Here is a 13,114-nt window from a genome sequence, read left to right as displayed (position 1 = left end):
GTACATATGCCTGCTTACGTGCATTGGTTGGCAGACAACACGTCACTGGATGCATTTATGTTTTGCTGTTATTTAGTAGAAAGTAAAACGGCAATTTGTACTTCATTGCTGACGTCGTTGTTGCTGTCGTTGAGTTACCTTCACTCCATAATGAGCTCGAATAAAAACAAAATGTATAAATATTAAATAAAATATAGCAAGCAAATATAATTATGTTTTGGTTTTTCTCTTTTAACATTCAAGTCAATTATTTAAATGGTCAACCATTTTGTGGGTTTTCATATTTCTCAACCGCCTTTTGTTTTGCTTTTATATTATCTTCCAAGTGAAATTTTTATTGCGTCAATGCAATAATTCGCCAAGTGTTTCCTCATTTCGCTAGTTTTATGGTAACAGCGGCAGAGAGGCCAGCATGGCTAGTTCACGTCTGTATGTCAACCAGTCCAGGAAAAATTGTGCGAGAGTGCGAATAAACAAATCAAAAATAATAACATTTTCATTTAGACTGACAAATGCACGTACACACACTGGCATACTTACATGCAAAAACCAAATGCATAACTCCTCTAAGGAATAACATATATATATACTCTCTAATTGCTCATCGCACACACGCTTTTTGACATTTGACTGTCGGCAACTGACACTTGGCGCATGTTTGTCTGGTTGACTGACGATAGCTGTGGCTTGACCTTGAAAGGTGGCAATTGCTGTTGCCATGCAACTAATTTGTTGCATTCATTTGTAAGATACTGACAATATATATGTACATATGTATGTGTGTTTGTGTATCCATTTTTCTTGATTTGTGGCGGCAACTGGAGATGAGTGTGAATGACAACAGTTTATGTTCCAGATTTCGTTGGTCTCGTTTTTTTCAGCTCCAACTTTCTAACCATTGGTTTTATGTTGTGCTATGAAAGGCTCAGTTTTTAAAAAATCGCGAACGCCTTGACCGAATTCCATGATTTTTGTTCTCTGTTTTTTTTTGTTGTCGCAATACTTGAATGGTTTAGGAAAAATTAAATTTCTAAAACTTCAAAAGGAAAAGCCGGAAAGTCGAAAAATCAATATTTGCATCAATTTCAATTGCAAATACTCGGATCAGATAACCTGCAGTCGGGCCACAATTGAAGCTACTCCTAGTAACGCTACTTTAGAAAGAAGTTCCTCAACACTTGGCCGGCTAAAACAATGGCTGTGTAGTACTAGGCTGACAGGTGTAGCAGTTTTACACATACACTTAAGCTATTGAAATTGACACTGAAATGATAATAGAACGATTTGCGAAAATAGGAAAGCGCAAAATTGAGTTTGCAACTTAAATAATTATAATGGAAGTTCTGAATAACTTGTTAAATGAATTCCATCCTTAAATCGAAAAACGTTGTAAGTAAGAAATATGTATTAATAATATACCTACATTCATTACAAAAAAACCTAGAGTGCTTATATGTAATCAGGTTCAATAGCTGTTGGCCATACCCTGCAAGAACAGTGACTATCATTTGACAAATCATTTGAGTGGCAAGACTGATAGAGATTTCTGTCACTGGCTACCTACAAGTTTCTATCAAATTCTAAAGGGCAGTGTGAAAAATCGGATGTAAACATTTGGGTACATGTGATCTTCCGTCTTTCTCAGACTTATGGCATTATTTAGTTGTCTCTTTTTAAACAACGCAAAATTTGTAAATGTGTTAGTAAGGTAAATGAGAATGTGTTAGTTTCCATCACACAATTCTTGTAGGGTACGAACCTCAAACTCAGATTTATTAGATCAATTCGTGTTCTAGAGAAAACCAATTTTCAGGATCCAAAAATCTCAGTATAACGTCATACAAAGCAAGTATGGGCCGAAAAACGATAAGTTTTCAAAATTTGGAGAAAAAAATTATTATTTTTTTTGATCTAGTAAAACTGAGTATGCACACTCTAAGTTTTTCTAAAATTTCACTTTGTTCCCCAGTGTTATATTATTTTTATATTACCAGTTGAATTCTTGTAGGTCGTATGGATTGAACTTTGAGGGGTCACTCATCGGTGAAATTTGTTAAGCGTCTTCTTTATTTAACCTTATTTGACAAGTTGATCCCAATCGCCGCTACCGCACCCAAATTCTCTATCCGGCACTGATGTGAACGAAGCGGAATAGAGATAGAAAAGTCAGTACAAATCAGCACAAATTTCCAAAAAAATAAGGATATTTGCGTGCTGAATTAGTAATTGAAAATTTTCAGTACAGTTAGTGAAGATTTAGTACTGTCCTTCCTAAATCAGTACGACTGGCAACCGTATATTTACTATACTCAGTAGGTTGTGAAAGGACCATCTGTCAGGGAATCTTCATTGACACTAAAAATCTTGGGTTCTAGGCTATTGTAGTGCTTTTTTGGGGCAAAGCTGGCTGTCATAAAGTGCTGCTCAAATGTGTGGCAACGAAATTAAATTCGACCGTTTACTCTAGTATTTTGCGTATTATCGTGCCGCGGAGATTCAATAATTGGGCAAGTGTGAACAACCCAATTGTTTTTAAATATTTGTGGTATAACAATGGGTTTTTAAGTTGCGTTCTGGGCAACCATACGACCTTAGCCAACGTAAATTTCTTCAGCTATATGCATATATAAGATTAAATACAGTTTAGATGCGAAAGCGCCGGAATCGTAGTGGGTCAATACCCACCCCCCAGTGCAGTGTTTGAAAAACCCAAAGGGCAGGAGCGCAAGTACGCACGGCTATAAATAGAAAAAAGCAATGCCTCCATTAAGGCAATGAAATATTTTTATGCTTATCGCATATTTAGTTGAACTCATATATAGTGGCTTCTAAGTACTATATATAAGAATGTACATAGCTATGTAAAATGCAAGCGCATCATTATCGGCAAATTAAGCAAAGATTCATTAGAATCCCGCTGTATGTAAATCATTAAGTATTATTATTATTATTTGTTGTTGTAATTAAAATTATAGAAAAACATTTAAGCACAAGCTACCGGGGCTATCCGATTAGTTCTAAAATTAAATAATCAGATTAAGTGATATATTTTAATCTGCTTCAGTCATATAGTATTGCTTGGTCCACTCGGTTGTGCGAGTCGCTAGAAATTTACAGTCCGTTGAAAATATGCATCTCAAAGCGCGTATACAAGTACTACTGAACTTCATATTAATATTCGGAATAAAATCTTGTTCGAGTCAAAACAGTGAACTGGAAGATACTTTCGACTGCAACTGTGATCTCGAAATAGACATTATTAAACACTTCAGCGCCCAATTGGAATCACTGCAACAACTTGTGAATCAAAGTCAGGCACAAATTTTGAAGCTGCAAGCTGAGCAAAAGAGGTTATGTGCTGTGTGATGCCGTTGTCCACACTGTAGTTCCGAAATTTACAAATTTTAAAATTCTTCTTCCTTGCAAAATAGTCCAAGCCGACCCACCAATTGCATGGAGGCAGCCGCTGGTTCACGTAAAAGTGGCATATATACCATTAAATCTCAGCTATTTGGGGATGAGCCATTTATGGTATGGTGTGATGAGGATACGGACTTTGGCGGTTGGATTGTCATCCAGCGACGCCTAAGTGCGGAAGTGGATTTCTATCGAGATTGGCAACAATATAAGCAAGGATTTGGGGAATTGTCGGGCAATTATTGGATTGGTTTGGATAAATTGCACGATCTAACCGCGAGCTGTGAGCAAGAGTTGTATATAAAAATGGAAGCATCCAATGGCACAAAGTACTATGCAAAATATGATTTATTCGTCATTGGTAGCGAAGAGGAAGATTATGTTTTGCGAACCCTTGGTAATTACACAGGAAATGCTCGAGACTGTTTAAGGTATCATGAAGGCAGTAAGTTCTCAACATTCGATCGCGATAATGCTGGTAATTGCGCGGAAAATTTTAGAGGAGCTTGGTGGTACAAACAGTGTTACCAGAGGTGAATTCAAGTATATGTTGCAAATTTACGAAAACATTTATAAATATTTTCATGCGTATTTCAAACTTTTTTTTATAGCAACTTGAATGGAAACTATTATCAAAAACAGAAAAACGGCGATGCTATAACGTGGATTGGCATACATAGGTATGAGTCACTAAAGTTTGCGCAAATGATGATACGCCCAACAGAGAGATGTATGGTGCGGCTGTCGATGAAACATTTCTCACCTTAAGAAGAACAACATAAACATAGAAATAAACCGACTTTATTAAGTTTTTTTGAATAAATTTGCACTTACATACATAGATACATAAGCAAATTGGGACCTTTTGTAATAAAAATTATGGACGAAAATGAAGTTTTCTCGATTAGTTATAGATTGACGCTTACGTAATATACTAGTATTTGGCAGAGTTTCTCCTCTGATTTGTGGCGTGCGCCTTAATGTTGTTACTCAAAAGGGGAGGGACCTAGAGTTTTACGTTCATTATCTATATACATAAAAGTGGTGTGAAAAATGTATAGTAATTCATAAATTGAGAATGGGACCCTCCGGAAAGTGGGGAAATTGGAAAATTTGAAAATTTATTTTTTTGTATGGAATTTTTTGTGCAATTCCTTCTGAATGGCTTTCGAATGGAGAAATATAAAATTCCAAGTGGAAAATTCAGAAAAATCCGGAAGAATCCGGAAGAATTGTTTTTTTCGACGAAATTTTGTATTTTATCGCATGATAGGATGATTTTAGACGATCTAAAGGTGGAAAATTCGTTGTGAAGCTGGGAAAGTTTTGGAACAAATTTCTCTTGTGTTTCATAACCGATTCGAAATTTTGCTGCTTTTTTGGAAAGGTGTCTAGAAGGAGGAGTGCACAAAGTGAAAGGTTCTATCACTTTTTGTTTCATTGCTAGAGCTTCTCAAATATTGCAAATAACGCGATTTTTGGGCACTTTCACCACATGTTTCTTAAAATCAGGAGCTGATGGAAACTTTATACTTGTGGATTCGTAATCAGCACAAAAAGGTCTAAAAAAAAGCTTTAACATTTGCCGCATCAAAATCGGTATTGCCCTGTGTTACCTACACTAATTATATAAAGAGAACCTCCTTCTTTTTAAAAGCGGTGATCTCGAGAACGGCTCCACCGATTTTTTAGAAATTTTGGTCACCTACTGCAGACTTTCGGTATATTAAGGGAGCGTGGCATCATCCATACATATCGAATTTTTCATAGCGTATATCTCTGGAAGTATTTGTGGTAGTGTCCTGGAAATTGGTATAGAGATTTTTGGGCGGCTACTGGAAAAGGGGGCGTGGCGCTTTCCAAACATATTGAAACCTTTACCTATCTGTAAATATATACACCCAGAATACAGTGTTTTTTTTCATAATAAATTTTTTTGTTATTTTTTTATAGAAATATAGTTTATTTTGCATCAAATGGCACCTAATTTTGAGTATGCAGTTTTGTAGCTCACTCAATTTCAGTATCATAAAGTGCAAGTTTTAAATTACTATAATTTACCGCTGATTTTTGAGAACTTTTTCGTTGATGATGTTGCGCATTTTCTCCGCATGGGAAACAATTCCGAAGAGTGTGAGCATGTAAAAGACATATGCTGGTGGGTTAACTCCCTCTAACCGACCGAACTATTTTAATGACATTTTTTATGTGTTTGAGTAGGTCCCTGTACAGTTTAAGTTCACAACTTATAACGCCAGGTGGCGCTGGAGTCGAGTTATTATTCAAAATCGTATTTGTGTTCCGATTTTACTCATATTCGAGATGTATATGCATTAGTAATGATAGGGGCAAAAAAAGATGCGCAAGGTGGCGCTGGAGCTGAGTTATTGCCAAAAATAGTCAATTCGGAGGCACCAGGGATCAAAGTCAAATTGAATCAACGTTCCGAACCATTGCGGTCCTTGCTTTACGGTGACTCAACAGAAAGTGGACCAATGATACTCACCAGTTTGGAAATTGCAACCAACTACTCTATACAGGTTCAAGGACGATTCACCATCGAGGACTTCTTATAACGGTATAACGCTTTCGTCAGGTAATTTAATACGGCAATGGAGTAAAATTAAATACTACTTTTTAATTTCTGAATATCGATTCTCAATAATGTTAGGGAATTGTGTCAACAATTTTATGGTTTCATTGTGGATTTTGTCTATGATATTTAAATGTTTTCATTACGCTTTTTGTTTTTTTTTTTAATATTTGTGTGAGTATTTTTTTTTATTTATGCATTTCATTGTGTAATTTGTATGTCAACTGTTCGTTGATAACATGATCGCTACGTTTGATAAGATATTGTAAATTCTTTCTTCATTTAAAGTGTTAAGCTTTTGGCTAGGTGGAAACATTTACAAAAAAAAATTGTCTAGCAAAGCTGGCCCAAACACTTTTCGTTTGGCACCAATTTCATTTAATGTCAATATTTTCAGTCTTTACTTTTACATACGTACGTAGGTGATAATCCTATAGGGACTATTTCCAAATGAAGATTTCTTAAATACCTTTCATTTGGTACCCACATTATAATATTTAATTTATTTTATTAATTTAATTGAGTTAAATTTCCAAACATATTTTCGACAGTAAGCCTTAGTTTGGCACCCATATTGCAATATTTAATTTATTTTATCAACTTCACTGCGTTAAAATAGGGGGCAGCCCGCGGAAAATACTTCCAATTGTAATCTTTCTTAAACCTTTTTAATTTAATACCCATATTGTAATATTTACTTTATTTTATCAACTTAATTGAGTCTTAAATTTTCAAACAGGTGGCAACCCTTCTCGGAACTATTTTCGAATATAAGCTTTCATAAAATTCTTTAGTTTAAAACTGGGATTACAATAGTTCATATACTCTATCAATTTCACTGAGTTAAAATTTGTAAATAGATGGCAACCCTTCCAAAATTATTTCCAAAAGTAATCTTTCCCGAACCTCTTTAATATAATACCCACATTGTAATATTTAATTTATTTTACCAATTTAATTGAGTTTACAATTTTCAAACAGGTGGCAATCCTCCTCAAAATTATGCTCTGTAAGCGTTGTTAAATTTCTTTGGCTTGATGCCCGTATTTTAATATTCAATTTATTTTATTTAGTTATTTGAAAATTTGTTTTTTGTTATTTTCATTAAAAATTGTTGAAGTTAATTGAAAATTTCAAACAGGTGGCAATTCTCCCATTTTTTATTTTTTTTAAGTGATCCTGGAATTATACAAAACAAAAAAAAATATTTAATATATTTATATATATGAATAAATACAGTTTAGATGCGAAAGCGCCGGAAATGTAGTGTGCCAATACACACCCCCCCACTGTAGTGTTTGAAAAACCCAAAGGACAGAAGTGCAAGTACGCACGGCTATAAATAGAAAAAAGCAATGCCTCCATTAAGTAGTATTGCTTGGTCCACTCGGTTGTGCGAGTCGCTAGAAATTTACAGTCCGTTGAAAATATGCATCTCAAAGCGCGTATACAAGTACTACTGAACTTCATTTTAATATTCGGAATAAAATCTTGTTCAAGTCAAAACAATGAACTGGAAGATACTTGCGACTGCAACTGTGATCTAGAAATAGACATTATTAAACACTTCAGCACCCAATTGGAATCACTGCAACAACTTGTGAAGCAAAGTCAGGCACAAATTTTGAAGCTGCAAGCTGAGCAAAAGAGGTTATGTGCTGTGTGATGCCATTGTCCACACTGTAGTTCGGAAATTTACAAATCTTTAAATTCTTCTTCCTTGCAAAATAGTCCAAGCCTACTTCGAGGTTTTTAGGGATTTTGGCATTCTCCGGACTATATGGGAATCTTCGTTTTTTTTGGGGACTTGGGAGTTGATTCACCATAGAATCATTATACGCATAACTACAGAGTGCCATATCCATTCGAAATCTGTATTATCTGAAATATAGTTATTCGTAGAGATTCTTATAGCTTTTTCAATTGTTAAGCATACTTTCTTTAGACAGCTGTAGGCCTTTGCTGTTTTTCGGTGCGCACTTGCAAGTCTCGGGTTTAGCCTAATACCCAGATTGGTTGGCGTAATGTTAATTACAACACATTTCTGTTTGAAAAAAAAGGGCTACACTGGAGAAGTGAAACTTACGTTACATATCTATTTTTTCTCATAACCAATATACATACATACATACATACAACTGCTTTTGCTCAAGGTTATTTTTTTGTCTTTTTTTATCTAGACCCCTACGTCAACACCTGATTCTTCTAATTACATTTTTGTATGTTATTCTGTTTTCCTTTATCTTTATTTTTATCTTTATACTATATCGATAACAAAATCGATAGTAACATCCAACAAAATATCGATAACAAAATCAATAAAAATATCGATAACAAAATCGATGACAAATTGGATAACAATTGCGATAGCAAAATCGATAATAATATTGGTAGCAAAATCGATACAAATATCGATAAAAAATCGGCAATAAAATCGTTTACAAAATCTATCAAAATATCGAAAACAAAATCGATAAAAATATCGATAACAAAATCGATAACAGTATCGACAATAAAATCGATCAAAATATCGACAACAAATTCGATAAAAAGATCGGTAATAAAATCTACAATAATATCGATAACAAAACCAATAACAATATGGATAAAAACAATCAATAACAAAATCGTTAAAAATATCGATTACAAAATCGATAACAAAATCGATAAAAATATAGATAACAAAATCGATAAATATATGGATTATTATATCGATAGGATCCGAAGATATCGATAGCAAAATCGATAACAATATCGATAAAACTTTCTATAACAAAAGCGATAAAAATATCGATTATTACATCGATAAGTTCCGAGAATCTCGAAAATCCCTAAAACCCAAATAGTTCACAGATTGGGGCCCTGTGTATCCATCTATATCCTTTTATCTATAATTACCTTTATTTTAATCTCTCTTCCTTTATCTTCATCTTTACTTTTATCGATATCCTTATCCTCATCCTTTTCTTTATATTTATCTTTGTTTTTGCTTTTGTGTTTATCATTTTCTTAATCTGTTTAACTTTACCTCGGTCTTCATTTTCGCCTTTATCTTTACGAATCTTTGGTTTTGTGTTTATTTTTACCTTTGCCTTTATCCTTTACTTACTCTATGTACGTACTCACCTTTACTTTCGTTCTTGTATTGGTCGATTTCTAAGTGTTATTCTTTAATCTTTTATTAGCAAGTTTTTTTTTTAATTAATACCATGTGCATACACTCAAGAAGCACTTGTTTCAGCCCCAACCATTTCCGTTGCACCATTTCCGAGTGCAATTTCCGTTAAATTTGCCAATTTACTCCCAACCAACCAACCGCCGCTAAGGAAGTTTCACTTCAAATTTCCTTCCAATTTCCTTCAGGGCATCTGTGCATTCAAAACAAAATATCGAGTTTCATGCGATACCAAAATTATGATCTCTAATTTCAACGAACCAAATATTACGGGAAAACAAAAGACTTAAGGTACAAACCTGTCCCATTCCAATTTCAATGTATGCATGTATGCACAATTGCTATCTATTATTGCAATCTTTTAGCCGATTGGAAAATAACCCAACTGCCAACATAATGAAGATGCAATTTGTTAATTGCATACAGCTACAACAACATACAACAACAGCAATAGCCTTGAAATAATTTATTTACGGTTGCAACAATTTTCTCGTAAAAGGTGTTAAGTAAATAGTATTTTAAGCAGCAGGCAGAGTATGCAACATAGCAATTATAATAGGGAGGATATGTAAAACAAAACACACAAAAACAACAAGGTAAAAACCGCACACAAAGTGGGAACAATGCCACTCACATACTCATTTACATATGTACATAAATCTAGTTGAGATAGTAATATACAAAAACAATGCAGATTCATGATTCATTGCAGTCGCTAAAGCATCAAACGTATTTCTGCATTTCACACAATTGTCGAACAACAACAGCACGCTGCATATGTGTGCTTCATGCTCCATACTCCATGCATATTAAGCCTTGCACAACAAGTGAACAATTGAAAGGTGTTGACAATGCAATTACCCGAAAATTTCAATTGTTGTTTACAACCAGTAATTTGAAAAGTAAATACTTGTACGTGCAACAAGTGGCCACTGTGTAAAACGTTTTTTTTTTTTGTTTTGTTTTTTTTTTGATTTTTGTTTTGTTGATTGTTAAAAATTTTAAGGAGCAGTATTGCATGTTTTTGTGTAGGCGTTCGAAGGGCTTTGATTGTGCAGCTCGTAGCATCGTTGATCTTTAGTTAGCTCTGTGATTTGATGATAGCTTTGAGTGAAGTTTCTTAATTATATATGCAGTCAATAGATATGTATGTATTTTAAAACAATTGCTTTCATTCCAAAATGATGAAATTTACTCATGTAAACCCAATCTGGATTGTGTAGTAAAATTTAGAAACAAAGGCACCTTTACGAACAATTTGCTATAGTCTCGAGACTATATTTTAATATTTAATTCAATTTAATTAATATTTTAAACATGTGGCAGCTCTTTTTACAAATTTATTCGATGTAAAGTCTTAACTTGTTTTGATAGATATCAATATTGGAATATTTCATTCAACCTGTAAATTTTATTTATTTTTACCTTTTTTGTTTGTTTCTGCCTGTAGAGGGTTTCTAAAGAACAAATTGGAAAAACGGTGTTGCCAATATCTAAAATATCAAAAAAATATATATATTAAAATAAGCCGCAATAATGCTATTTAACTGATAATGTATGCAAAAATTTAATATGTATGAAAAAAATGTATATGGTTGCCACCTTTTGAAAATAATCTTTATGTAAAAAATTGAAAAAAAAAAATTAAAAAATAAGTTATCGCATAACTCAAGAACGGCTCAACGGGGAGGCTTCGTTTCTATTTCGTTTTGTTTACTTCTGTCTGCAGGAGTTTTGTAAAAAGAAAATGAAAAATGCCTGATATATGAAATAAAAAAATATTAATTTATATGAGCTGCAATAATGATATTTCACTGAGAATGTATAACGAAATTCAATATAGAAAAATAAATTGGATATTGAATTGATTTTAATCCATCTCTTTCAATTGGAACAATTCGAAATTTAGTATTAAATTACTATAACTAGTTCTTAAGCTCTTCTGTATTATAGTCAGTAAGAAATTGTTTTTCATTTGACTAAAATAAATAAATAAGTAAATAAAAAATCGGGCCAAAAATGGCAATGAGCCATGCCGACAACGTAACCCTTTCTTTTATTTTTATTTTTATCCTTGTCCTTATCCTAATGCCTATCCTTATCCTTACTCTTATCCTTATCCTTATCATTATCTATATACCTACCGTTAGCGTTATCCGTATCCTTATCATTATCCTTATTATTATCCTTATTGTTATCATTACCCTTATCCTTATCGTTATCGTTATCCTTATCCTCATCTTAATCGTTATCCTTATATTTATTGTTATCGTTATCCTTATCCTTATATTTATCCCTATCCTTAGCCTTATCCATACTCTTATCCTTATTTGTATCCTTAACCTTATACTTATCCGTATCCTTAACCTTATCCTTATTCCTTATCTTGTCCTTATTCTTATCCTTATCCTTATCCTTATCCTTATCCTTATCCTTATCCTTATCCTTATCCTTATCTTTATCCATATCTTTATCCTTATTATTATCCTTATTATTATCATTTAAAATTTTCTAATTTAGCTGCATCCGTCAATTGTTAAGCAATATGCCAACACCACCATCACAAATCAACTCAACATTTGACACCCGTAATAGCTGTCACTTACGCCACCAACGCAGTGATTTGGTTGAAAACTTGACAACAGCAGCAATAGCAAACAAGTTGCCGCCACAGCGCAGCTCCGCGTAGCCATCCAAAATAACATGGCATCTCGTTACTGCCTCATGTATGCATGTATGTATGTACGTATAAGCAAATCGTATGTTAGGATTTTTATCAGTCAGTCAGATAGACAGCCAGCCAGCCAGCCAGAAAAGAGTGTCGTGATTTGTTGAAAGTCCTACATAAATATGTAATTTTCACAATTTTTTCGCACAAGCTTACCTTCATGCGACTAGCCGCTAGCAAGAAGAAAATGAAATCCCTAGTAAAGCCCAAGATAGCGGTGCATTCACCCAGAGACACACATCAACATGCTGCCCATACGATTACCGATGTACATATGTATGTAAGCCCATAACTGTGCTTAGTAGGCTCATCCACCGTTTAGCGAATAAAAGTTTTTGTTTTTTCTTTCTTTCGCTGTCATTAAAGCCGCAAGGTTCATTGGCCTATAATATGCAACTAACATTGTTTTTTGTTTTACTTAAAAAAAATCATCAAAGAGTAGCGATTAGCACATCACATGGCAACCACATAACTTAAGCAAAGTAGCAGGAGTTGAGGCATGCGGCATACGCGCGGCAACACCTTCGCCCATGCCAAGTTGTACTGACAGTGGCAGTGGCAGCGTTTCTCGGCCATCCTGGCAATAAAAGCGAAAATGGCCTTCCAATCTGCATATTTTGCTTTTATTTTTCTTTCTTCGTGTGTGCGCCTGTGTGTATATCTATTGTGGAAGAACAGCTAGCGTCAAACAAAACTTCTGTTGCAGGCGATGTCTTTTGCAAAGAAAAGTGAAAAACCGCTGCTGCATAATTTATAGTTTCACATTTTAATTTTAATTGCAGGAAGTTACGTTTTTTAGTGGTAAATCTTAAGCCTTTATGGAAAAACATGATCTTAAGAGAGGACAAGTAAAATCAAGCCATTAGTAAAATGGCAAATATAAAAAAATAGTCCATAAGAAAATTGATTTAACTACTTTTTTATTGTTTTTTAAATATTGTGAGGTAATGAAAACATAAACGACTAAGGCGCTTGTATACCATATGCATCTGCATACATATGTATGTATATTAGGGCGGGTCAATTTGTATGGATCGATTTTTTTCGACATTGTTCCTAGCATATTCGGATTCTTCATAAAATTCTAAGAAAAAAATTCCTCCAGACCATAGCTCTAAAGTCAATTTCGAGCCTGCGCATTTTTAAAAGAAGATATCTTATATATAAAATTGGATTGCTGTCCGTTAGCCTCGCTAAGACT

General features: G+C 33.9%; 2 protein-coding genes across 2 annotated transcripts in view; both read left to right on the top strand.

Annotated features, from left to right (window-relative positions):
* Positions 1-13,114, top strand: part of LOC108358789 (fibrinogen C domain-containing protein 1-like) — a 39,517-nt gene that overhangs the window by 15,686 nt on the left and 10,717 nt on the right. The gene's annotated exons all lie outside the window — the stretch shown is intronic.
* On the top strand, positions 3,103-4,256 carry LOC108358788 (ryncolin-1-like). Its single transcript, XM_017610275.1, has 3 exons — positions 3,103-3,350; positions 3,432-3,950; positions 4,029-4,256. Exons 1-3 carry the CDS (start codon positions 3,130-3,132, stop codon positions 4,183-4,185), a joined length of 897 nt encoding a protein of 298 aa, XP_017465764.1. The 5' UTR covers positions 3,103-3,129; the 3' UTR covers positions 4,186-4,256.

This window comes from Rhagoletis zephyria, unplaced genomic scaffold (assembly GCF_001687245.7).
Source record: "Rhagoletis zephyria isolate East Lansing unplaced genomic scaffold, Rhagoletis_zephyria_1.1 Rzeph_scaffold_00296, whole genome shotgun sequence".
Classification (NCBI taxonomy): Eukaryota; Metazoa; Arthropoda; class Insecta; order Diptera; family Tephritidae; genus Rhagoletis; species Rhagoletis zephyria.
This window is presented reverse-complemented; position numbering and strand designations above follow the sequence as displayed.